Source organism: Mandrillus leucophaeus, unplaced genomic scaffold, assembly GCF_000951045.1.
Source record: "Mandrillus leucophaeus isolate KB7577 unplaced genomic scaffold, Mleu.le_1.0 Scaffold38, whole genome shotgun sequence".
NCBI lineage: Eukaryota > Metazoa > Chordata > Mammalia > Primates > Cercopithecidae > Mandrillus > Mandrillus leucophaeus.
Window position 1 is genome coordinate 920077 of NW_012104031.1, and position 27373 is coordinate 947449.

Genomic DNA, 27373 nt, shown 5'->3' on the forward strand with positions numbered 1-27373 from the left:
AGGGTGAGGCACAAGAGCTGCCTGAACCTGGGAGGTGGAGGCTGCAGTGAGCCATGATTGTACCACTGCACTCCAACCTGGGTGACAGAGTGAGATCCTGTCTCAAAAAAACAAAACAAAACAAAAAAATTAAATAGCTCTGTCTTGAGAGCATCAAATAGGACAGACTGTGAGGGTGACAGGGCGATGCTGGGTCTTAGGAATGAGTTTCCTGCCTTATCACCATCTGAGCCCCACCTGATGGGTGCTTTCTCCCGTATCCTTTCTCTCCTCCCAGGCTTCAGAGCATCCTCTGTTCAGGGTCCCTCCTGCCTCAGGTTCCTTCTCCAACATGTACAGAGGACAGGGGTTCCTCGGTCAAACCCCTCCAGGCGTGTGTGTGTCATGGTGGGGGTATCTCCTGCAGGTGAGAGCCCAGGCTCAGCACCACCTTGCTGTGGGGATCTTGGGCAAGTCACCTCCCCTTTCTGGGCCTCAGTTTCTTCAGCCGTATAATGAGGGTATTGGCCAGAGATTCCATAAGGGCCCCATGGCCCTTTGTCTTCTTCTTTTTTTTTTTTTGGGGGGGGGGATGGAGTCTCGCTCTGTCGCCCAGGCTAAAGTGTAGTGGCGTGATCTCAGCTCACTGCAAGCTCCGCCTCTCGGGTTCACGCCATTCTCCTGCCTCAGCCTCCCGAGTAGCTGGGACTACAGGCGCCCGCCACCACGCCCAGCTAATTTTTTGTATTTTTAGTAGAGACAGGGTTTCACCGTGTTAGCCAGGATGGTCTCGATCTCCCGACCTCGTGATCCACCCGTCTCGGCCTCCCACAGTGCTGGGATTCCAGGCTGAGCCACCGCGCCCGGCCTCATGGCCCTTTGTCTTCTAATTGCTGAGATCACTGGTTGAGGTCCTTGGCCATGGTCAGGTGTACTGGGCACTGCTGGGCAAGGGACACTTAAATGAGGTAACAGAAAGGACTTTCTGCTTCGGGAGGCTGAGGTGGGAAGATTGCTTGAGCCCAAGGAGTTCAAGACCAGCCTGGGCAATATAGTGAGACTTCATCTCTACAACATAGTGAGACTTCATCTCTGCAATAAAAAAACAATTAGCCGAGTGCAGTGGTGGGTGTGGTCCCACCAGCTACTCAGGAGGCTGAGGTGGGAGGATGGCTTGAGCCCAGGAACTCAAGCTCGCAGTTAGCTGAGACCGTTCCACTGCACTGCAGTGAGACTTTATCTCAAAAAAAAAAAAAAAGGCTGGGTGCGGTGGCTCACGCCTGTAATCCCAGCACTTTGGGAGGCCGTGGTGGGCAGATCACAAGGTCAGGAGATCGAGACCATCCTGGCTAACACGGTGAAACCCTGTCTCTACTAAAAATACAAAAAACTAGCCGGGCGAGGTGGCGGGCACCTGTAGTCCCAGCTACTCTGGAGGCTGAGGCAGGAGAATGGCGTGAACCCGAGAGGCGGAGCTTGCAGTGAGCTGAGATCACGCCACTACACTTTAGCCTGGGCGACAGAGCGAGACTCCACCTCAAAAAAAAAAAAAAAAAAAGGACTTTCTGGCTGGAAGACTAACAAGGCGCTGGGATGGGTGAAGTGTGTGATGATGGGTGTGTCATGGGGCCAAGAGAGCTCTCTGCCTGTTGATCCAGCTTGCCTCTGGCAGTTCGTTGCTCTGTACTCTTCCTCAGATCCTGACTTTATTTTGACACTTACCAATCTCTGTTGTCACTGACCTATTTTTATCTCTGTCTTTCCCGATAGATTTCAAGATATTCACAGAGAAAGAGTCTGCCGAGCTCACCTCTGGATACCCCAGCTCCTACATGAAGCAAATGTTTCTTTTTTTAGTTTTTGAGATAGTCTCGCTGTGTTGCCCAGGCTGGAGTGCAGTGTCCCATTCTTGGCTCACTGCAGCCTCCGCCTCCCAGGTTCAAGTGATTCTCCTACCTCAGCCTTCTGAGTAGATGAGATTTCAGGTGCGGGCCACCACACCCAGTTAAATTTTGGTTTCGCCATGTTGGCCAGGCTGGTCTGGAACTCCTGACCTCAGGTGACCCATCCACCTTGGCCTCCCAACCTGCTGGGATTACAGGTGTGAGCCATTACGCCTGGCCCAGATGTTTCTTTTTCTTTCTTTTTTTTGAGATGGAGTCTCACTCTGTCGCCCAGGCTGGAATGCAGTGGTGCGACCTCAGCTCACTGCAACCTCAGCCTCCCAGATTCAAGTGATTCTCCTGCCTCAGTCCCCCATGTAACTGGGATTACAGGCCAGCACTGCCACGCCTGGCTAATTTTTGTAATTTTAGTAGAGATGGGGTTTCACCAGTTGGCCAGGCTGGTCTTGAACTCCTGACCTAGAGTGATCCAGCCACCTCAGCCTCTTAAAGTGCTGGGATTACAGGTGTGAGCCACCATGCCTGGCCCCAGACAATGTTTCTACAGGTTTGAAGAATAGAAGCATGAACAGTTCCTTTGCAACCTCTCCCTGGCTTTTCCCTTTGGGGTTAGAGTTAAGCTCCATGGCTAAAGGACCCAGACTTGAGAAAAAATACAAAGTCAACAGAATTTGGAGACATTTTGTCTTGCTTTCTGCCTCTTTGAAAGTGACTTTTTCCCTCAACTTCTCAAACTCCAACCTTCCCTTTCTCCTGAAAAGCAGGAGAGTGTTCAGTGGGTTGTCCCCCACACCGGGGGCACCTACATTTTTGTTGTTGTTTGTTTGTTTGTTTTGAGACAGAACCTCCCCTGTTGCCCAGGCTGGAGCGCAGTGGCACGATCTCGGCTCACTGCAACCTCTGCCTCCTGCGCTCTAGTGATCCACCACCTCTGCCTCCCAAGTACCTGGGACTACAATCACGCGCCACCTTGCTCTGCTAATCTTTTGTATTTTTTGTAGAGACAGGATTTCACTATGTTGCCCAGGCTGGTCTCAAACTCCTGGGCTGAAGCAATCCACTCACCTTGGCCCCCCAAGGTGCTGGGATTACAGGCGTGAGCCACCACGCCCAGCCCATTTCTTTGGTTTTCTTTTTTTTTTGAGACATGGTTTTGCTCTGTCACCCAGATTGGAGTGTGGTGTGGTGGCGCACAATCACAGCTCACTGCAGCCTCAACTTCTACCTCCCACCTCAAGCAAGCCTCCCACCTCAGACTCCTGAGTAGCTGCGACTACAGGTGTGAGCCACCATGCTCAGCTAACTTTTTAATTTTTTTGTAGAAACAGGTTCTCACTATGTAGCCCAGACTGGTCTCAAACTCCTGACCTCAAGTGATCTTCTTGCCTCGGCCTCCTGTGGTGGAACTACAGGCATGAGCCACTGCACCCAGCCACACCTGCATATTACATGAAGAAGTAATGCCTAACCTGAATGTGGCTTGTCACACTTCAGTTACAGGCAGGAGCATTGTCGTCTGACCTGGGTTCATCCTGGGTCTGCCGGTCACTAGCTGTGTGTCCATGAGTGAGTTCCCTTTATCCTTCTGAGCCTCAGCTTGCTCATCTGTAAAATGGAGTCCGGTGACACCTCCCTGGCCATTCTCCAGGTTGCTGTGAGGATACAGTGATTCAGTCCAGCACACAAGAAGCATCTGTGAGCCGTAAGGGCCTGAACAGAAAAAGGGTTCATATTGCCATGACTTTGGGCCAGGGTGGGGCCTTCCCACACCCTCTAATCATACCAGAGTCGATGACAGTGGCTGTGCGTGGAAGCCACCTCCTTTTTAATCTTACAGCTGACAAGCAGAGAGGGTAGCCCTGGTATCGCTTTCATCTTTAGCCTCACCCCTGGGGGAGGGTGACAGAGAGGCCAGGTAAACCCAGTGGAGCCCAAATCTTGCTTCTCTCCTAACCTGGAGCTCCTCACTGGCCTGACCATCCAGTACTGAGGACCCCTCTGGTGGTCAGAACACAGGTCCCAGATCTGTCTTTCCTGTCTTTTTTTTTTTTTTTTTTTTTGAGACAGTCTTGCTCTGTCGCTAGGCTGGAGTGCAGTGGTGCAATCTCAACTCACTGCAACCTGCACCTCCCAGGTTCAAGTGATTCTCCTGCCTCAGTCTCCACAGTAGCTGAGACTAAAGGCACGCACCACCACGCCTAGCTCATTTTTGTATTTTTAGTAGAGATGAGGTTTCGCCATGTTGGCCAGGCTGGTCTTGAACTCCTGACCTCAGGTGGATCCGCCCTCCTCGGTCTCCCAACCTGCTGGGATTACAGGCGTGAACCACTGCGCCCAGCCCCGGACCTGTCTTCACTCCCCACCACCCTGACTCCATAAGCCTCCCCTCCACCAAGCTGGGAGCCTGCCCTTGAGTCGGCTTTGCACGCAGACACCATTTTAGGTATTCCCACAGCCCCCAGGGCCTGGTCACTCATTAGCCATGTCAGTCTCTCCATCCTAAGTTCTTTATCTGTGTAGATATGGGGACACTAGGACCAGAGAGGTGATGTTACCAGCTCAGTGTCACACAGCACATCTGAGCATCAGTCCCCAAATCCCCAGAATGCCAGATGGCTCCAGCTCTTCCGCACGGGAATGCTTTTTCTTTCCCTTCTTTCTCAAAGCTTCCCTCTGGCTTCCCTTCTGATTTCAGTGGGTTGTTCCCACCCCAGGGGCACCTGCATTTTATTGTTTTGTTGTTGTTGTGTGTTTCCCTTCCCTTTGGCTTCCCCCGCCTGCTTTTTCTCTTTTTTAAGACAAAGTATTACTCTGTCGCCCAGGCTGGAGTACAGTGGTGCAATCTTGGCTCACTGCAACCTCTGCCTCCAGGGTTCAAGCAATTCTCCTGCCTCAGCGTCCCGAGTAGCTGGGACTACAGGTGTGCGCCACCATGCCCCGCTAATTTTTGTATTTTTAGTAGAGACAGGGTTTCACTATGTTGGCCAGGCTGGTCTTGAACTCCTGACCTCGTGATCCACCTGCCTCGACCTTCCAAAGTGCTGGGATTACAGGCGCGAGCCACTGCACCCAGTCGCCTTTGGCTTTCAAGCATGGACAACCCCTTTGAGGCCCCCAGGCCCTAGAGTTCTGGGGTGGAGTCTCCTTCCTGCTCTGAAAGCCATCCTCATTCTTCTTCTCACTGCCACAGACTGAGAAGCCCCTTCCTCAGGTATCTTGACCTCTGGGTTATGGGCCATGCAGTGCTGATGCCTGAAATCACTGCATAGCTACTCACACCATGGATACCCTCTCTCCCGCTCCAACCCCAGGACGTGACCAAAGCCATCCTGCTATAGAACACGGTCCCTTTTGCCTCTTATGCTTCCTCCAATGCTTGGAGAAACCTACCCTAGCCCCCATCAGAAGGAAGCTCTACATCTTGAAACCTCCCCATCCCCGCCAGGCCCTATGGCAGCATTGATCTCTGCCTGCCTCTGTACTGACGGTGTGTGTGTGTGTGTGTGTGTGTGTGTGTGTCTGTCTGTCTGTCTGTCTGTCCCCACTAGCTCGTGAGCTCCATGACAGCAGAAACCACGTCTTGCTCCTCTGTGTCTCCACTGCCTGTCACAGAGCCGGAGTTCAAAACCAAGTTTCTTGAATTTAATTGAACCTAAAGCTGGGTGGTTTGGGGGTCACAAACCTGGACTCCATGGCTACCAAACCATGATAAGAGCTTCAAGAACAACAGAGGAGGAAATGAAGAAGAAGGAAGGGAACCCCTCCTTGGCCCCTTCCTCTTCAGCAGCCGGATTCCCATCTCTCAGGTCTTCCCACCCTTGGCCTGGCTGGGCCACACTTGGCTGAGAAGCTAAAGTGGAGGAGGCCGGTCAGAGAGACATCAGGTCTGTGTTGGTGACTTGTCTCTTGCATGAGTTCACTTAATGACCAATTTCATGGGAAATCCTCTCTTCTCCATCTCCACCCTCAGTATGGGTGACTGGGGCTGACCCAAACTAGAAAAAGGACAGAGGGACCCCAATTAAGTAATAGCTGGAGACAGCGCCAGGTAGGAGTGGATGGTCTCTTACCTAGGGTGGTATGGAGAGGACTCAGTCTTCCAACAGGAGAGCAAGGAACAGAACTCCAGACCAGCCAGAGAGACACTCAAATCTTTCTAAAGTGTTTACTTGAGACTTATCTTCAGAGAGCTGAGATTACAGTAAGTAAAACCAAAGTGGCCAGGCACACAGGCTCACGCCTGTAATCCCAGCACTTTGGGAGGCTGAGGCAGGTGGATCACCTGAGGTCAGGAGTTCGAGACCAGCCTGGACAACATGGTAAAATCCAGTCTCTACTAAAAATACAAAAATTAAGCTGGGCACAGTGGCTCGAGCCTGTAATCCCAGCACTTTGGGAGGCTGAGGTGGTCAGATCACCTGAGGTAGGGAGTTCGAGACCAGCCTGACCGACATGGAGAAACCCCATGAAGAAACTCTACTAAAAATACCAAATTAGCCAGGTGTGGTGGCTCATGCCTGTAACCCCAGCTACTTGGGAGGCTGAGGCAGGAGAATCACTTGAACCTGGGAGGTGGAGGTTGCGGTGAGCCGAGATCATTCCATTTCACTCCAGCCTGGGCAACAAGAGCAGAACTCCGTCTCAAAAAACAAAACAAACAAACAAAAAAACAAATTAGCTGGATATGGTGGCACACACCTGTAGTCCCAGCTGCTCAGGAGGCTGAGGTAGAAGAGTCGCTTGAACCTAGGAGGTGGAGGTTGCAGTGAGCCGAGATTGTGCCATTGCCCTCCAGCCTGGGTGACAGAGCAAGACTTTGTCTCAAAAAAAACCCAAAAAAACCAAAAAACAAAAAATAAGAATAATCAAAGTAAGGCAACAAGAGATGGATAAAAGACTACAATAGGGTACAGTGTACACTGCTTGGGTGACAGGTGTACCAAAACCTCACAAATCACCACTAAAGAACTTACTCATGTAACCAAACACCACCTGTTCCCCAATAACCTATGGGAATAAAAATGATAAAAACTACTTAATGCCAGATACATGCTGAGAAAATTAAACTGAAATAATTTGTTTCACTTAAAAATAAAACAAAACAAAAAAACAAAGTAAGGGCAACAAGAGAAGCTCAGGCTGACGCTGGCAGGGAGCAGAGACTGGGCACCCAGACCTCTCAGAATCACCTCTGGTGCTTTTGTTATCAGAGCCAGCTTTGTGGATGGTTGCCTGGAGGCAGGCGCATGGCTGAGGTGGCACCGCTGGGCCTGGGATACTTCATCTGGACAGTCAGCCTTGGGGTATGGGGGGGACCAAGGCGGGAGTACTCTCCTGGGAGGCCCCGTGTCTGGAAGGCAGCACTGCTGTCACCACCCCGACTGCTCTTCTGGCTGCCTGGGTGACTCAGGACCTGCCAGCAGGCCCGAATGTGCTGGGACAAGTCTCAGCCTCCCCTCCTTCCCCACATGCCTCCCCGTGGCCTAGCGGGGACTGAGCTTCCCCCTTCCATCTGCATCTGGAGGTTGGCTGCAAGCTGTCAGGCCCGTGGCCCACTGCTGGCTGCTTCCCCAAGCCCTGCCCAGCCCTGTCCCTGGGCAGATCAGAGCCCTCCCTGGGGCCCCAGATGACTGGCAGCATTCTAACAGGTCATTCCCCTAGGGTGAGATCCTGGGGTGCCGTGGGGCAGGCACTCATACTTGACACCTACGAGCCTCACTGGTGTCCTAACAGTTGGGCAGCACGGATATGATTATCCCCATGTTTCAGTTGGAGAAACAGAGCCACAACCTCCACAGTCTCAACTCAAAAGCAGGCCTCTTGATTCCTGCTCTCCTTCCTAGACCCCACACCCAGGACCACGGGCTGGAGGCGGGAGGGAACCACAGACTGATACACTTGTGGAGTTGGGGTGGAGGCAGCCATCTTGGGTCAAATAGGCTGAATCCAGTCCTCTCTCAAGCTGGGGCTTGGCCTCTTGGGACTGGACCAGCTTTGTCTACCAGACCGAGGGAGGGGAGAGGTTGCTGGGAATAAGCAGGTTCTGGGTTCCCAGGGAAGAGGAACCCTGAGGACCTCTATTAGGCCTTCTAGTGTCAGAGGCTGAGGCTCACTTAGCCACCCTTGGTCTTGTATGTTCCTGTGGGGTCGGCTTTAGACTTCTCTGAACAGTTCTCCTGCACCTTAACATCTCACAGGGTCAGGAATGAGGAACAGTAATAAATCTCGGGTTAATCCATTATGTTCTAGGCCTTGTGCTTAAGTCTTGATCTGCAGAATGTCAAGTCTCCTGCACTCAAGCCTGTGAACCACTTTCATGTCACCTCCATTCCTCCTGGAAGATGAGGATATTGGGCTGAGAACAGCTGGAACCCTGTCCAAGGTGAGTAGCAGCAGTAGGGTTTGAGCCTAGGTCTGCTGGCTCTTTAATATTGGGATCCAGACTTGACTTAAGGGCCCTGGCTTTGAAGGGGAAATTGAGCCTGCCACGAAGATCCCTCCAGGTGCCCTGGCTACAGCTCCCCTCCTCTCCCACCCTGTGGCCCCAAGTCTTTCCTCCTCCCTTCCCTCCCTCCATAGCTCAGAACCATTCCAGAGTAACCTGGGCTGGCAAGGGTTAAGTCACCTCCTGCTGGCCTGTGCTGTCTGCCTGCTTTGCTGTTTGCCAGGGCTGCACCTGTTGTAGCCCTACAGTTTTGAGGAGGTTGGCAGGGAGTGCCAACTCGTACGGGCATGGTAAACATGCCACCTGCCTGCTCAGTGCTGCCAGAGCAGTAATGTGCCAATTCCAGCACGAATTCTTAGCTACTCCCTCCCTAGTGGACCCAGGCTGAGGGGGGCATACCAGCCTGACTGAGACCTCCAGACCCTCAGGTGAGGGGCTGGGGCCTATATGACAGATGCTCTGGAAAGGACCTGCCTGTTGGCCCTGCATTCTGAAGGAGAATGGTCCCCAACAGAGGAGGCAATCCCAGTGAAGGAGGACAGGTTGAAGTGGGGACAATGTACTCCCTTTTTCTTTCTTTTTTTTAAAATTTGAGACAGAGTTTCACTCTTGTTGCCCAGGCTGGAGTGCAGTGGCACAACCTTGGCTCACTGCAACCTCTGCCTCCCAGGTTCAAATGATTCTCCTGCCTTAGCCTCCCCAAGTAGCTGCGATTATAGGCATGTGCCACCATGCCCAGCTAATTTTGTATTTTTAGTAGAGATGAGGTTTCACCATGTTGGTCAGGCTGGTCTCAAACTCCTGACCTCAAGTGATCCACCCACCTTGGCCTCCCAAAGTGCTGGGATTACAGGGGTAACCCACCATGCTGGGCTGCACTCCCTTTTTTCCAAAGGGCGAGAAGGCTCAAACACAAACAAGGAAGCATCAGTGACCATCAGTGTTCCGGATGGGCAGGGCTTTATTAGACACGTTGTCATGATAAGGCAAACACAGGCTGGTGTTCTGTCCTTTTTGCAGATGACCCTATGTAGCTGGGGCTGGTCTTCCCCCACCTCTTCTGTTCGCTGTCAGTCTCAGGACCAGCTGAGCATGCCCGCCACCCTCCCTCCCTTTTTCCTCCTCCCTTTCAGTGTGGGCTGTGGTTGGCGGTGACATTTAATTCAGGGAAGGCACCTGACCTTGGGGAGGAATGTGGGAAATGTCTGCAGACTGGGGCAGTCACCCCCCACCTGGAGCCCAGGAATGTGGGCTCTAGGCCACCTGCAGCCCTCAAGGGAGGTGAGTGCAGGGTCCAGGAATGACACTGTTGGAAGACACTGGCAAGGTCACCTAGTGAAACGCCTACATTGTACAGAGGGTAAGGATGAGCCACCAATGCCCACCCCCGTGGCACCAGCACAGCCTTCTCTCCAATCTGGTGATGGCACTGTCCCTGACTCTTGGTGTCTCCTCAAGCCGGAGGCCACAAGTACAGCGGCAACTTTTGATTTGTCAGACCCACAGAACTGCAGAAAGTCCAAGCCCTTCGAAGTGAGCTGCCGCACATCCTCTATCCCTGATGTGGAGACTGAGGTGCAGACAGATGTGAGTTGGCTGCCATCTACTCACTATGGGCCAGGACCCAGGTCTCTGGCATGGGTGCATTTCCCACCATCCCTCCTGTTCCTGATGCTGGAAGTCAGCATCTCCTCTTCATCCCAGCAGGGAGATTCAGGTGGCCTCTCCAAAACTCCCACAGGATTACTACTGGGAGTGCAGTACCTTCTGGAGTGCCCATCTGTGTGAACTGCCGGGGGTGGGTGCTGCAGCCACGGAGGGCCTGGTCACTACACTCAAGCCCACGCTCCAGCACCTGGAGAGCAGGTGCTCTGTGCTCTGGCTGACTGCTGAGAAAACCAAGCTAACTCCAGCAGCTGCCTTCTTTGGGGCTGCACCGGGAGAAAGGGTTAGAGTAAGGACTCTGCTGCCCTCTCGTGGCCCCACTTGGGCATTGCTGCTTGTCATTCAGGCTGCTGGCAGCTCAACTGCTCTGAGCTATGGAAATCTCTCTCCTAATTGCCCTGCCTCCAAAAGGCCTGGATGGGGTGTATATCATTCCTCCTATCACACCACTTAGGCCATGCCTTGTTCCTTGTTGGATCCTGGAGGAAGAGGGCCTCAGGTCAACAGATGACGCCCAGCCTGTTACCCAGAATGCTTGGGTGTGGGGAGACACCTGGTGGTTCCCACAGACACAACCTAATCAACCAACACCAGACAGGATGGTTTGAAAATTTAGAGGATATTTATTTCTCAGGAAGGTGCACAACAGCTGGCAGGCACTGCTTTCCCTGCTCTAGGGGATTCCTCTCTCCTTTTCCAAGAAATCCCCTCTCTTCTTGGAAGTGCCCATGGGAGGCTGGGATGTGAAAAGAAACCATACACAACACTCCAGAGCCTTAAAAAAATAAAGCAACGACCTCCTCCACATGAATACACACTCACAAAATAAATAGACACATAAAAGAGAGGCCACGCGCCTCCCATCCCGGCTGTAGGGCTGCTCGGGGAGAGAAGGGCTGGGTGGCTCGGTCCCACTTCTCCCAGCCAGGATGATCCAGAGGCTAAATGGAATGGAAGGGCCCTGGCCTCAGAGAGAGGACGGGGTAGGACCTCTCCCGGTGCTCAGCAGGGAAGACGCTGGGAGCATGGGTAGGGAACAAAAGAACAAATAAATAAATAAATAGAACCCAACAGCACTCTCAGAGGCCTAAGGGCTTAGGGTGAGGCTCAGGGGGGCCCTGGGGCCTGTTTCCCTGAAAATAGCAGATCCAGTACAGGCAGAAAGGACAGCAGGGAAAACACAAGCCACACCCACCTGGCCTGCAGAGCCCAGCCCCAGAAGGAGGCCACAAATCAGCTCTACAGGGAGGAGGGGTGGGGTGGGGGATGCTGAGCTCCACACTAGCTGCTCTGAGCCTGCTCTCTGGCCCTAGAGGTGCCCGAAGGCTAGGGACCCTCCCATCCCTGTGTTCTCTGAGGCCAGCAGAGCCTCCTCCCTCACTCTCCAGCCTTCATCCTCACCATCTCCACCAGAGGAAACCGTAGCTATCTCTGAGGTGGGCTCTTTCCTAGGAAAGTTGAGGCAGAGCCCTCTCCTCTTATTCTTAATGGCCTTCCTGACCCGGGGCATCCTGAGGGTCAGCTGGGAGAAGTCAAAACAATCCAATCCCGTGTCCACCTCTGCTCCACTTGGCCACAGGTGCCCCCACTACATCCAGCCAGGGCTGCATTCTAAGCTCCCTTCAGGCCAACAGGGAGAAGGTGTCAGACAGAAGCAAGTACAGAGAAGGGGGCAGGAGCTGCTGGAATGGACAGTTTGGGCAGGAGGCCAAACTGGACACATGAAGAAGTCCAAGGGTCCCTCCTGGAGCAGAGTGGCCAGCTGGGGGCCGGAGAGCACAGGGTCGGCATGGCTGGCCACTCAGCTGGGCAGCAACACGTGCTCCAGGAGGTAGGTGAGGGAGTCCCAGTGCTTCCAGAGGAGGAACAGGACAAGGACCAGGAGGGCAGTGCTGGTGATGCGCAGGCGTGTCTTCATGAGGGGCGTGATGAAGTTGGCGACGGTGGACACGAACACCAGCAGCACGGCCATGAGCGCCAGGATCACGTTGATGAACTTGCCCAGCAGCGCCCGCGCGTTGGCGTTCTCCACGCCCTCCAGCTGCACCACCTGCTGCTGTTGCTGTTGCAGCTCCAGCTTAGTGACCCGGGTCAAGCAGGACTCCACGGCCTCCTGTGGGGGCAGAGGGGCTGGCATGTGGGCGCTCAGGTTGGGCAGGACCCCTAGCCTGAAAACCTACCTACCCCGCTGGGAAGGTGCCTATAACGAAGCCTCCTCTCCAAAGGCCAGGAGGAGTGGAGGTTGACTAGCTGTAACTCGGGTCAGAGCCCTTTAAGGATGACTCTTTGGGGAGGATGCTAGGAAATGAGAGTCTTGATTACTAGGGATGGAGAGGAGCTGGCCCAATCCCAGCTAGCTCCCTCTTGAGGCAGGCTGGAGGCTGGGAACTCCAATTACTCATTTGCAAGGCTGCCATCAAAGAGGTAGGGGCCTGGCGGCTCTTGCCCTGTGGGCTTGCCTCTGCACAGTGCATGCTCTCAGCTTCAGGCCTGTCTTGCTCATCTACACTCGGCCCCCGCTATGCTGCCCTCTTCGTCCACGTGCCTATCTGCCCCAGCCAACAGGCCGGCCTGTGTCTATCATGCCCCACGAGACAAGAATCCTAAACCTCTGGCTGCTGCCAGCTCTCCCAGCACATGTGGAGCCATACCTGGATGTCCCGCGCCCTCTCATAGGACTGGTAGGCCACCTTCTCCTCCATACTGGCCAACTCCTGCTTCAGGTTCGTCATCTCATTCTGGTGAAGCTCAGTCAGGTCGTTGAGCTGCTCCTCCAGCCGCTCATACCTGGCAGAGGGAGAGAGAGTGACACCAGTCCTGGCTCCCCGAGCCTCCCTTCTCTCCCATGGTTGATTCATTCATTCTCTCAATAAACAATGACTCAGCCCACCCCACGTGTCCAGCTCTGCTCTGTTCTAATTTTAACAGCAACAACAATGAAGCTACTCTTTACACAGCACTTAGGTGCAGGCACTGTGCTAAGCGTCTTACCTATATGACCTCATAGGATCCTCCCCGCAATCCCGTGAAATAGGTGCCAGTGTCATCTCCATTTTACAGAGGAGAAGACTGAGGCGTGGAGGCTGAGGAGCTGCCTAGGATCACACAGCTCATGAAGGGAGGAGTTAAGGATTGGCTGACTTCAACCTGGGCTCTTAAGCCCTGGGCTCAGATGCTCTCTGGGTACCAGGGACACATGGGTGTGGAGGACACAATCCCCACTCTGAAGGCACAAAATAGTGTAAGATGAATATTATGTGAGGAGTGGATAGTTTTTAGGTGGGGCTCCCCTTCAATCTTCCAAACCTTCTTCGTATATACGGAGAAGAAAAAGAGAAAGTGCTAGCTAAGGAGACGATCCCTCCGTGAGCCCAGGGAGCCAGCGGCAAGTACTGCAGAGGCACACAGCAAAGGGCGGCAAAGGGCAGCACAGGGCTGAAGGGAGACACAGAAGGAGAGGCCGAGAGACGCCAGCTCCATTGCAGGCTGGCCCCAGGAGCTCCGACTGGAGGTTCAAGTTTCCCAAGTTACAAAGTCACATGCTTCAACTTTACAGGTCTGGACTCATTATATCTTTACGACCCTATGAAGAAGGGATTAATGTCATCCCTGACTTGAGGTCAGGAGATCGAGACCAGCCTGACCAACATGGTGAAACTCTGTCTCTACTAAAAATACAAAAAAATTAGCCGGGTGTGATGGTGCGGGCCTGTAATCCCAGCTACTCAGGAGGCTGAGGCAGGGGAATTGCTTGAACCCAGGAGGTGGAGGTTACAGTGAGCTGAGATCGTGCCACTGCACTCCAGCCTGGGCAACAGACAGACTCTGTCTCCAAAAAAAAAAAAAGAAGAAAAAAAAGAAGTCTCCTTAGGGCCTCATGCTGGCCCCTTCCAGCCGCCAGGAAACTGCAGATGCTCCTCTGACTGCCTCCACACCCTGGGTCTGAAACCCAGTGCTCCTTGCCTCATCCCAGGTCCGGCTGGACTGCAGGAGGGGCTGGCTGGGCAGGCACCTACCTGTAGCGCTCCTCCTGCAGGCACTGGGTCATGTAGGTGTAGTCCCTCTGCAGCTGAGTCTTCAGGTCTTCCATGGAGTCCTCCAGGTGAGACTGTCCCTCCTTGATCTCCCGTAGCTCTTCCAGCAGAGCATCCAGGTTTCCAGCAGCACCATACAGTGCACTGGACTTAGGGCTCCCCAGTGCTCCGCTGGGCCCAGCCCCCGAGTTGCTGCCTGCCCCGGCTGAGCTGGCGCTGGCACTGGAGCACTCGTCATCGCTGCCATACTTGGGGCTGGAGACGAGTGTGGCACTGCCGCTCAGTGCCCGGGCTGCCTCCTCGGGAGGCCCATCTTCCAGGGGGTCCTTCAGGTGAGCGATGTTGTCAGCACTGCCAAACTTGTTGCGGATGAGGCTGGCAAACTCCCGGGGCTTGGACACCACGGCAGTGTGGGTGGCCTGTGAGAGACCGGAGAGGCTGCCCTTGACGCCCTCCACCACGCCGCCCCCAAAGCCACTGATGCCTGCGCGCACGTTGGCGCCCACGTCCTTCAGCCCCTGCTGCATGTCCCGCAGCACGTCCTTGGGCTGCCGCGAGGGCCCGTTCTGCTCAATCTCCTTCAGGCGCCGGCGGTAGTGCTCCAGCTTCTTGTGCAGCTGGGCGATGGTCTGGGCTGACTTCTGGTTCTTCTTCTCGAACACCTGCTTGATGCGCGACACCTGCTGCTTGTCTGCGTTGTTGGCCAGTTTCAGGTACTCTGCCACGTTGTCGTCGCGAGCCTCCTGCTCGATCTTGATCTGCTCGGTGATCTTCAGGATCTTCTGGTGCAGGTGGTCAATGGCGGCCTTGGTCCGCTGGGGGTCCGGTGCCCCGTCGGGCACATCCAGGCTGATGGGGCCGTCAGTGTCACCATGGCCGGCGGGGAGGCTCAGGGCCACCAAGTCTCCCTTGTCGACCTGCGGAAAGAGGCAGGCAGAGGAAGCATGGGTAAACCCTGAGACCATAGGAGTGCCCCTGGATGCCTCTGGACTTGGTTTTTCTACCTGGAAAATGGATGCAGGAGTCCAAAAGAAGACAACCACCACAAGAACAGTATTCCCTGACAGCCACTTACACAGGGCTCTCACATCTGCGCTCTACCCAGTCACCACAGCATCCCTAAAATGCAGTCTAGGCAGAGCTGCTCCTCTTTTGGTCCAGGAAGGTCAAGCAAGTTGTTCAGGGACACACGGCCAGGAAAGGACAGAACTTCCAGCCCAGAACTCTTTTGTTTGTTTGTTCATCTATTTATTTGAGACTGAGTCTCGCTCTGTTGCCCCGGCTGGACTGCAGTGGCATGATCTCAGCTCACTGCACCCTCCACCTCCCTGGTTCAAGGGATTCTCCCGCCTCAGCCTCCTGAGAAGCTGGTATTACAGGCGCCCACCACCATGCCTGGCTAATTTTTGTATTTTTAGTAGAGATGGGGTTTCACCGTGTTGGCCAGGCTGGTCTCGAACTCCTGACCTCAAGTGATCTGCCTGCCTTGGCCTCCCAAAGTTCTGGGATTACAGGTGTGAACCACTGCGCCTAGCCCCAGCCCAGAACTCTTAAAGCTCCAGTACACGGACAGGGCAGGTCTGAGGCCTCATTGGAGTCATGGGGTTAGATTTCTGAGAAATGAGACAATTTTTCTCTCTGGACTCAACCGCCTCAAAAGGCCTCTCCCAGGCCTCTCCCTCAGGGCTGACCAAAGCCTACACTTGGTGTCCTGCCTGCCTGCCCTCACCACCCCATCTTCACTAACACAGCTCGGTGGGCCACCCTGCCTCTGCTGACACCTCTCCCGGGCCCTCCATTACCTTATGGCTCTCCAGAGTCATTGGTAACCTTTTCCGCTTCATAATGGTAGGAGCCCCCAGTCCTTCCTAGTCCCCGAGAATTGGGAGAGGAGCATGCCCCACCCCCACCCTGCTGGCCGGGTCCCGAGGACTAAAGCCCCAGAAGGAACTCACAGGCCAAGGGAAGCAGGGACCAGTTTGGGGGCCTGAGGCTACCAGCCACCCAGCTTTGCAGAGGGTGAATGCGTAGGAAGGAAATGACAGCCCCCTTTACTCCCCACCAGGCGGGCAGGCTTCCTGAGTGCATCAGGGTGGCATCAAAGTTGGAGAGACAAGGAAAGGAGAAGAGAGACTAAGAAAGGATGAGGGGGAGGGAGAGAAAGGAAGGAAAAGGTCGCAGGAGATAGGAAAGATGGGAAATGTAAGGTGGGCTGAAAGCGGGGAGGCCTGAGCCCCGCTCCCCTGGCTCCTGGTTCCCCTCAGCCTGTTGGAGGATCTTTCTGTCCACAGCTGAGTCCCCAGTGTCTTATCGCCATGCAACAACGGAAGCAGCAGGAAATGGCTCAACCCCATGTATTTTTACACATCGCACACCCCAAGCAAGGCTGGGTCAGATCATTCGCCCTTAGTATGTATGGGAGGGGGCAGGGGTGTGGTCAGATATATGTGGGGGAAGGGGTTAAACACAAAGAAAGTGGCCCAGTCTAACATGCACCGGAACTGGAAACAGTCCCTGCCAACAACAGGCATAAGTCACTTGGCTTGATTCTGCCAAGGTGCAAAGTTATTGGGAAACATGATTGAAAACAATAGCCCTGCCAAACTCAGGAGCCGGGGGAGGGCGGCTCCTCTGTGGGCTTCCACTGGGGCTTTTCCAGGTTACACTTCCCCCGGGGATGCTGGGGACAACCACAACCCTGTCCCTAATCTCTCCTGAAGTCAGGACTTCCCTCTTATGTTTGCTTTGGGTCTCCTCTCATTCCCTCTTGCCCTCCCAGCAGGTGCTCATCCCTTCAGTACTCTGCTTCTCAGAATTTCTGACCTTTCATACCCACAGTCTCCCTTAAGTGATCTGCTCCAAGGTCAAACTGTCACTGTAGCCTGACTTAAAACCCTACCCTGCAATGAGGCTGCTTCCTCCTGCCTTGTTCCCTGCAGTGACAGCAAAAAGCCCATCTCTCCATTTTCCTGACCTTCAGTGTCCGCGCTGACAAAAGGGGGGTAATCATAGCTACTCTCAGGCCTTTTGTGAGGGCTATACAAGATGATGTCTGGCAAGCACTTGGCATAGTGCAAAGCATACAGAAGGTACTCATTAAATGCTGAGTCTGATTCTGGGCAGCGTAATCCCTTTTTTCCCCTGGGAGAAAAAATGCCTGCAATCAAGCTGGCCTAAATTTATTTCAGAGATTATACCAACAAATTTACTCCGTATTGCTAGAACTACATAAAATTAAGGGTTTTTTTGGTTTTTGTCTTTTTTTGGGAGACAGGGTCTCACTCTGTCGCCCAGGCTGGAATGCAGTGGCACCATCTCAGCTCACTGCAACCTCTGCCTCCTGGGTTCAAGCGATTCTCCTGCCTCAGCCTCCCAAGTAGCTGGGATTACAAGCATGAGCCACCACGCCCAGCTATTTTTTATAGAAATGAGGTTTCGCCATGTTGGCCAGGCTGCTCTTGAACTCCTTATCTCAGGGGATCCGCCCGCCTCGGCCTCCCAAAGTGCTGGGATTACAGGCCTGAGTCACCGCGCCCGGCCCCAAATTAAGTTTTATAGGCAATACACGGCCTTTGATGTTACAGAATCTGGCTCTCTTATAAAGCTGCTGCCCTTTCCACAGATGCCCAGCTCTCTATCACTCTCTTCCTGGGAGAAAGAATATCTAGAAAATGGGTTCTGAGTCTGGCTGCATCACTGCCATTTGCTCATCTTTGTAACAGGGAGAGAGTCTGTCCCACCTACTTAGAGGGAGAGTGGGAGGAGCTAATAAGCAATGGATGTGAAATGCTGTGAAAAGCAAAAGTGCTTTAGGACTATACCGGAGTGTAAAATAGCAAAGTCTCCCCCTGCCGTGGCTCCTTCCTGGCAGCTTGGCCCTCTATTCCCTTCATTTGGCATCTTTCTGGCTTACAAATGGAAAAGCAGAGTTCAAGCTGGCTGTGAAATCCCCACTAATGAGAGGAGAAGAGACACTCCTGGGAAAAACAGCTGGGGCCTGATGCTGGGTGCAGAGGCCTGGGCTGACGCCCTGGCTCCCTCGCCCACCCCTCTTCTCTACCCTAGGACCCAGACTTGAGTCTAACAGTCCTGCAGCAGGACACCAGCTCCTTCCGTCCCTCCATGGAGGCCTGGACACCTCCTTAGTGACACGGAGGTCTGCAATGCCTGGATTGAGCGGGTCAGTCTCCAGTCACAGAGCATATCCCCATTTTATTCTCTTCCCTGTGGAGGACTCAGCTCCACTGGCTTCCAGAAAGGTGCATATTTTCCTGGTGGCCTCTGGGCTCTTCTCTTTTTCTCAAATTCTAAATGTTTTGGAAAAGGATAAGGATAACAATTATAGTTGGCCTTCTATATCTGAGAATTCCACATCCATGGATTCAACCAACCATGGATTAAAATAATAATAATACAAATTTTAAAATACAGGGGCCAGGCGCAGTGGCTCACACCTGCCAGCACTTTGGAAGGCCAAGGCGGGCAGATCACCTGAGGTTAGGAGTTCGAGACCAGCCTGGCCAACATGGTAAAACCCTGTCTCTACTAACAATACAAAAATTAGCTGGGTGTGGGATGTGGTGGCGGGCGCCTGTAGTCCCAGCTACTTGGGAGGCTGAGGCGGGAGAATGGCGTGAACCCAGGAGGCGGAGCTTGCAGTGAACCGAGATCGTGCCACTGCACTCCAGCCCAGGCGACAGAGTGAGACTCCATCTCAAAGAAAAAAAAAAATTAGCTGGGTGTGGTGGTGTGTTCCGGTTGTTCCAGCTACTCGGGAGGCTGAGGCAGAAGAAGCACTTGAACCTGGGAGGTGGAAGTTGCAGTGAGTCAAGATTGCACCACTGCACTCCAGCCTGGGTGACAGAGACTCTGTCTCAAAAACAAAAAAAAACAAAAACCAAAAAAACAGTATAACAACTATTTTCTATTTTCATAGTATTTACATTGTACTAGGTATTGTAAGTAATCTAGAGATGACTTAAAGGAAGGATGTGTGTAGGTTCTATGCAAATACTACACCATTTACTGTATGAGACTTAAGCAATCTGGAGTTTTGGTATCTGCAGGGGGTCTTGGAACCAATCTCCTTCAGACACTAACATTTCTTGACATACGTCAGACTTGTCTCTAAGTGTTTATACCTATTAATTCATTTAATCCCAGTATTAACCTCACAAGATGGGTAGCACTATTATTTCCATTTTACAGGAGAGAAAACCAAGGCCTACAGATATAACTTGCCCAGGACTAAAAAGAACCTAGAATATAAATCCTGTCTGGCTCCAAAACTCAGGGCCTAACCTCACCTTGGAGGGCTGGGTAGCTCTGACAGACCCACAGCTTAAGATACCTTTGGCTAGGACAGCTGGCCCTCTGCCACCTTTTCAGGAAGCAAGAGAGTCTAATCAGTGGTTGTCAACCACAGCCCAGCCTCACTCCACAGCAATGAAATTGGAATTTCATACAGCTAAGACTGCAGGCTTTTTTTGTTTTTTGGTGAGACAGAATCACTCTGTTGTCCAGGCTGGAGTGCTGGAGTGCAGTAAGGCAATCACAGTTCACTGCAGCCTTGACCTCCCTAGGTTCAAGTGCTCCTCCCATCTCAGCCTCCCTAGCAGCAAGGACTACAGGTACATGCCACCACACTTGGCTAATTTGTGTTATTTTTTTGTAGAGACAGGGTTTTGCCATGTTGTCCAGGCTGGTCTCAAACTTCTGGGCTTAAGCGATCCTCTTGCCTTGGCCTCCTAAATTGCTGGGATTACAGGCCTGAGCCATGATGCACTTGGCCAGACTGTTGGCTTTTACACCCGAGAGAGCAAGGAAAAACAAAGGAGTTCTCCCTAGCCCCATCCTGCCTTCTCCACATCTGAGGGCGTGCAAATCCTTAGAAATGTCCAAATATTGGCCACAGCATTTAAAATCACCTCTGAAGACTTATCACGGTGACATCTCCAGCCTTCCTCACTGCAGGTAACCCTTAATCTTACTGGTCTCCATGCAGACTTCCCTTGCCCACCCAGCCCCCTCTCGTGCTTAGGGGTATGTGCGTGTACCTGCATGCATGTGTGCAAACCTGAGAACAAGAGAAGAGGTTTGTGTGTGTTGTGGAAGGTGGTGGGAGGTGCTTGAGGGAACACTCTGTGGGAGATACCAAGATCCTGTTTGTGGTTTTTGCTTTTAAGGCTGGAACACCTTGGCAACCACATCCATCTGAATTAACTCCCTTCAATAACTCCCCCTGCCAATTGGAGACTTTTGCTATGGACTCACCACGAGATCCTAATTGAGACTGAGCTCATCCCTGCTTGTAGCCTGGAGCTCAACCTCAGGAAAGCACCTAAGAGCTTCTCCCCAACACCAGCCTCCTCCTTAGATCCCGCAGTCCCCACCCCACCCATCAGGGATGCAAAGAAGGACACAGGGAGGTAGGCAGTCTGCCTGGAGCCCCAGACTGCACTGAGACACTCCTCAAATCAAGGAAGGGGTAGCCTCCCTCTGGGGCAAACCTCACATTTATCTCACTCGGATCTGCCCTCTTCACACACAGACTGACCAAACCCAGGAAAGGTTATTTCAGTTTGGAGAACAAGGGAAACATCCTGCATGCTAACAGGAAACAGCAGACATCCCCCCATCCTTCTCCTCCAGGATCTTTAGTCTCTACCCCTATCCCTGGAGGGAACCCAAGACCTCCAGATCCCGGAGAGGCTGTGCTGTCTAGTTACAACTCTGAGAAGCAGAGTTGGAGCTGGCTGGGAAATCCCCATGAAGGAGAGAAGAGACACTCCTGGGCCTGGTGTGTGGAGTGGCCTTGAGCTGAGATCCTGATCCTCTTGCCAGCCCCTCTTCTCTACCCCTGGGTCAAGATTCCAGCCTGGGAGTCCTGCAGCAGGACACCACCTTTATCCTACCCTTCACAGAGGTTTACAATGCCTGGGATCTGCTGTTGAGTCTCCAATCACAAAACATCACTTTGCTCTCCTTCCCCGTGGAGGGAGCTGGCGTGTCTGAGGAAGGCGGGGAGCTCTCCATGCCCTGCCTTCCGCGGCACACATACCCAGGGTGACAGCTCCCTTTCAGGACTTGATGGAGAGAGGGCAACCAAGGTAAACAGAGCCAAGAAACTGGCAGACAGGGAGAGGTACAAAGAGGGATTATGCTTTAACAAAGGAAAGAAAATTAGTGAACAAGAAAAAGATGAGAAAGCTGTTCAGAGTGCTGGAACAGGTCAGAGGGTGAGAAAAGGAAAAAGATTTGCCAAAAAGACCAGCGATGAGACAGGATACAGGGCCTGCAGAATGTAAAGGAAAGGGCTTTAAAGTTGGAGTTGGGCACTGATTTAGATCCTGGCTCTGTCACTTACCAGCTGAGAGCTATCACGATGAGGAGAGGAAACACTGAGTAAAGGGCATAAAGCAGGTGCTTAGAAACAAATACGAACAAATTAAGAGACACTTCACACCCTTAGAATGACTATAATAATTTTTTTTTTTTTTTGAGACAGGTTCACTCTGTGGCCTGGGCTGGAGTGCAATGGCATGATCATGGCTCATTGTAGCCTGGACGTTCCAGGCTTAAGCAATCCTCCCACCTCAGCCTCCTAAGTACCTGGGACCACAGGCATGAGTCACCGAGCCCAGACCCTAGTAATTTTTAAAAAGGAAGTAAGTGGGCTGCACACAGCGGCTCACACCTGTAGTCCCAGCACTTTTGGAGGCCAAAATGGGAAAATTGCTTGAGCCCAGGAGTTTAAGACCAGCCTGGGCAACACAGCAAGACCTGTCTACAAAAAATAAAAAGACAGCCAGGTGTGGTGGTGTGTGCCTATAGTCCCAGCTACTCAGGAAGCTGAGGCAGGAGGATGGCTTGAGTCCAGGAGTTCGAGGCTGCAGTGGGTTATGAACACACACACCACCGCACTCCAGCCTGGGCAACAGAGTGAGACCCTGCTTCAAAAAAAAAAAAAAAAAAAAAGGAATAAGTGTTGGTGAACATGTGCAGAAACTGGAAGCTTTGTGCAATGTACCTAAAATGGCACAACTGATGTGGAAAATAGTTTGGGAGTTCCTCAAAAAATTAACATAGAATTACTTTATGACCCAGCAATTCCACTCCTAGATATTTTCAATTCCCAAAAGAATTGAAAATGAGTATTCAACACTGATCTGTACACAAATGCTCACAGCAGCAATATTCACAATAGCCAAAAGGAGGACATAACTCAGATGTCCATTAACTGATTAATGGGTCAACAAAAATGTGGTATGTCTTGTAATGAAATACTGTTCGGCCATAAAAGAAACAAAGTGCCGGGGCTGGGCCTGGTGGCTCACTCCTGTAATCCCAGCACTTTGGGAGGCTGAGGCGGGCAGATCACCTGTGGTCGGGAGTTCAAGACCAGCCTGACCAACATGGAGAAACCCCATCTCTACTAAAAACACACAAAAAAATTAGCCGGGCACGGTGGTGCATGCCTGTAATCTCAGCTACTCAGGAGGCTGAGGCAGGAGAATCGCTTGAACCTGGGAGGCGGAGGTTGTGGTGAGCCGAGATCGTGCCATTGTACTCCAGCCTGGGCAAGAAGAGCGAAACTCAGTCTCAAAAAAAAAAATAAGAAACAAAGTGCTGATAATGCTCCAACATGGGTGAACCTCAAAAACATTAGGCTAAGTGAAAGAAACCAGACAAGAAAGGCCATATAATGAATGATTCCATTATATGAAATATCTGGAATAGTTAAATCTACAGAGACAGAAAGCTGATTAGTGGTTGCCAGCGGGTTGGGGTGAGCATGGGGGAAGGAATGGGGAGTGACAGCTTAATGGATACAGGGTTTCCTTGGGGGTGCTGAAAATGTTTAGGAACTAGATGGAAGTGATGTTTCAACAACTGGATGGGGAAGGCCAGGGTCCTCCACTGGCCTGGGCCGCAGCCCCACTGTTGTCCCATTACAGAGTGGGTCTGCAGGAGGATCTCTGGGTCCTTCAGCTCACCGTGTCAGGTTTAGTAGAGCAGCAGCTCTTCCTGACACACTCCTAATCCCCCTGTCGTGCAGCTGGTTGACTAAAAAGAAGACCAGGACAGATTACTCAACCCCCAGTCACCAGTAGGCAGAAATGCCCAAAGTTCCCCAGCCCAAAGCAGGGCACAGGTGGGCTACACAGGCACCACTGCTCCTCTACCAATCAGGGCCATACATCTTGTTCTACACAAAGGCTGGGGGCTAAGAAGTGCTGATGAATGTCTGGATGAGCCACAGCTGGGATGTTCTCTCAAGTGTCCAAGACCCAACTTTCCCTATTCCTCTTCCTGCTCCAGTGAGACCTACCCTCAGCCCATGCACACCTAGGGGCTCCCCTCCACATGGCGTTGGTGGCACTCTGGACTCACCTCCCTGGCCCCTTTCACAACACTAAATTAAGCTGGATTAGGCTCTCTGCCAGATTATAAGGAGCTGCCGGATCAGGGCTTCCCAACCCTGGCTCCCATGGCCTTCCTGGGGCTCCCACCTCCTCCCAGGGCCTGAACTCAGTGTCCTCGTGTCAACCCGGCCCTGGACATGGGACACCGGTGCTTCCTCTCACACACTAGCCCAGCAGCCTGGATCCCTGAGATCCGGGAGGCACACAGTAGACACTGTTGGGACAGAAAGTATCCAGGCTTAAGTGAAGCTCTGTGGAGGGAGGGGAAAGGCACTAGCTATGTAAATTGGGAAATGTGAATCGTGGTTCTCTTTCTTCATAATGTAAATGCATTAAGCAGTTTTCAAGATGGACCACAGAAACAGCTGCCACTTGCAAGGAACATGTGCTCCATACCTGTGCTCCCAGTTGCACAAGAGATCTGTGCCTCTGACCCTCCTCCTTCTGGGGCAGGCAGCCCCTTCCCAGACTCACAAAGAACCCCTATTAGGGTCCCCACAGCAGGCTGACAGGGAGGAAGGAACCTTCTCTTGTTACCATCTGCTCAGGATTTGGAAAGACAATATAAGGTCACTCTTAGATGGAAAAAAAACACAAAGAAAAAGTTTTGAGGGTTCCTATGCTTCCCTTTAGGAAAGCAGGGCAGCCCAGTCATCCTGACAATGGAGTCAGGTGTCAACCCTGGCTTGTCTATGGGTCTAGACAAGCAGGCCGAGGCCCATGCAGAACACGGCTCCTGGGAGCAAGGTCTGGGCTTCCAGTGGGTCAGAGCCCAGCAGGCGAGTGTGGCCCCAGGGCTGGCAGGCCTGGGTGACTCAGCAGAGATGCTTCAGTCTGCTGACTGCTACCCCGTGACTCTGATTTCAGTGGCCCTCTTGGGATAAAGAACGCTCAGATTCCCTTTTTCTACTCATTCCCAGATGGAAGGGGAGGTCAACCAGACTAGGATGGAGAGGAAAGCCTATGGCCAGCTAAAATCCTTCAACCCAAAGAGGTCATGTGACCTTACAGTAAAGCTGGGAGAGAAGGAACCTGTCATTTCCCGTACCAACCCAACATTCCAGCAAGAGCAGGCTGGAAAAATTATTCCAACCCTTGGTCCTGAAGTCGCAGGCTTCCCCCATTCCATTTTCTCAACTCAGCAGGAATAGGCCCGTGGGGCTGGTGGCTCTCTGCCTTCCTGGTGAGGATATGTGGGCACAGGAAGCTGCTCACTCCAGCTCTGATGTGTGATCACAGCTGACCCGGGTGCTCCCAGGTGGGCGAAGGGGTGGGGGTGGAGAAAGAGCCTACCTATCGGTTTAATTGGTGCCTGGGAGCCTAAGCGGCTTTTCTCAAGCGGGCAGGCACCACGTGCTTAGATACTGAATGGGGCACATGTGGGGCAGTATGGACCTGAGTCACTTCGCCAGGGGCACAGCGGGGTGACAAAATCCCCGTAGCAAGGCCCCAGCTACCACATGGGGGATTCGAGGGGCAGAGCATGCCCTCAGTAGCTTTAAAAGGCATCTCGCTCTACTACAAGGGGATTTCAGGTGCAAACTACCGAGAGACAGGAAAGTCACTCACTCATCCTTTCAGGCAGCACCTGCTCATCTCCAGGCCGTGTAGAGCCAGCTGCCTATTATCAGTTGACACCAGGTAGAGGCTTCCACCTGCCACCTCCTGTAGCCAGCAAGTTCTTCCTTCTGCCCTGACCCTAAGGGCTACTCTCTTGTCCTGGTGGAGACACCCCTCTCATCTAACCCTTGGCTTCTAGCCCCTTCCATTAGGGCCACCCCTCAGTTCTGATGAAAACTACATCCTCCACTCAGCGTCTACCCTGTGGAGAACAAAGCACTTTTGTCCAGTAAATGTCCTGCACCCTCCTAGTCTCCTCACACCCACAGATCCCAGTTGGGGCCCTGAGCTGCCCTCTCATATTCAGGTTTTCTCCATTCTCCATCCTCTGAATTCCCTAAAAACTCTCAGTCCCCAAACATTTTACTCCTTATGGCCTCTTCCACTGTCTCCCTGGGGTCAGCACTCACTGGACCTTCACAATCCCCATCCCTGTCACTGTTTCTCCATAGACAGAAGTGACCACAACCACGAACACCCCTCCACTTAATAAGGTGCCTGGGCCCCAGCTGAAGTGCCACATAGCCACGGTTTCTGGAGGCATCTCTGCCAGGGTTCACCTGCCCTCCTGCACAGGGCGCCCACACCCAGCCCCAGGGGCTCTCCCAGCATTTGGCAGCCTAAGGCTCCTCCTTTCTCCTACCCACAAACAGTTCTCTACACCTGGAGGAGAGCTCCCTGAGAGACTGGAGTGTAAGCAGAGCCCACCTGACTAACTGCAGAACAGGCCTTTCTCCATCCCCCAACTCCACCCCACCCAGTGAAATACTTTCCTTCCACCCACCAGGGGCCTCACCTGTGTGGGCACTGTTTCCCGAAGCCGCGCTGGCGACAAGGTGCCCGGAGCTCTGAGGCCCCAGCTGTCTGTGGAGTGCGTCGGGCCCCCGGGGTCACAGACCCTGGGCAGCACTGGGCTTGCTCCAGGAAGCCGGGGCCTGCGAGCAGGTGTGCCTGAGCTCCCAGGCTCTGCAGCCGCCATCTCCAGACTGAGGCACAGCCTGGGGATTAGGGGCGGATTGCTCTGGGAGATTTCCCCCTCCCCTGGGGCTCACGGGCTGCTCCTTCCCATCTGGCAGGAGACATGGAGGATCACCGAGAGGACCAAGCTCTGATGAGATGCCCCTCCCCAAGTCCAGCTGTTCCACTGTGAGTTATGTGCATAAGGATGCCCAGGTATGACCGACACCAATGAGGAGGGGTGGCGGGGGGGCAAGGGAGGTTGAAAGGGATGTGCACAAGGACACATGACAGGATGCACTTGCATCCTTCAACCACCCAGAAGACAGGCACTCCACCTTGCCCCTCCCATCTCACAGAAATGCCTCCCATGATCAGAAGCTCCTCTCACAAACAGAGCAGTCTCATGGATTTGGAATGGAAGTGAGCCTCCCAGCCAGCCTTCCAGGATAGGGAAGAGCTCTCCAAAGCCAAAAAGACTGGAGCCTGGAGGGGGGCTCCCCAGCAGATCCTAACACAGCCAGCTCCAGCCAGAGTCCTCTCCTCCTCTCCCTGCTGCCCTGCCCATTGGCTTAAGGCACGATCACTTCCAAGGCAGTTTCTCTACTCCAACAACCACCTGGAGGAAGCTGACAGCAGCCAGCCTCACCAGGGAAATTCTTCTGCCCTGAGATCCTGTCCCAGAAATCCAGTCTCTGCCCTGGACACCAATGGCCACTTCTGCACTAGCTTCTGCTTCCCAGTCTCCGCCAGCATTGCCCTGGCAAAAACACCCAAGATAAAACACAGATGGCAAACTCACGGCAGTTTCTTCCTCCTTGGACTTCATCTCGACAGTCCCAGCAGGAAATTCTGTGAGTGGCCAGCAGAGGGGGACAGAGGTCCACAGTTGAGGACAATGAGCAGTGAGCAGTGTAAGCGAGTGGCCCGCTGAGTCCTGGGGCCTGCTGGATCTCTCTAATGGCAGCTTCCCACAGCAGAACTGTTCAGAAAGACGTGGATTCTGCACCCACTTGAGCCTGGCGAGGGACTCCGGGCTTAAATAATGATGGTTAACACACGTCACGTTGATTGGGTAGTCCCAAATTCAAGAAGGTGTAAAGAGATAAGGGCCCAGTGCTATCTCTGGGAGCCAGTGCCAGGGCTTGCAGCCAAAATCACCAAGATCAGGAGTCCTCATACCCTGGGCTCATGGAAACTATACAAACATTTGTGGTTGGCTGATGACTTGGGGTTTGTGAGCACAGAAGCCTGGCAAAGCATATTACATAGGTCCCAATTTCTGAGGCCAGCTCTGACCTGTAGGGCCAGGGAACACTTCTGGCTGTTCCCCTACTTCTGTAA

General features: G+C 53.0%; 1 protein-coding gene across 5 annotated transcripts in view; it reads right to left on the bottom strand.

Moving 5' to 3' along the window:
• Nucleotides 1-10593: 10593 nt before the first annotated feature.
• TMCC2 (transmembrane and coiled-coil domain family 2) overlaps nt 10594-27373 on the bottom strand; it is a 43988-nt gene continuing 27208 nt past the window's right edge. For 3 of the 5 annotated variants that reach the window (XM_011990416.1, XM_011990417.1, XM_011990419.1), the window contains 3 exons: nt 14010-14944; nt 12645-12780; nt 10594-12106 (listed from right to left, as the gene is read on the bottom strand). In XM_011990416.1, coding sequence (XP_011845806.1) covers nt 11795-12106; nt 12645-12780; nt 14010-14944 — 1383 coding nt within the window. In that variant the 3' untranslated portion in view covers nt 10594-11794. Of the gene's footprint in view, nt 12107-12644; nt 12781-14009; nt 14945-25868; nt 26054-26831; nt 27039-27373 lie in introns of those variants that run through there. The other 2 variants (XM_011990420.1, XM_011990418.1) reach the window with 2 other exon arrangements.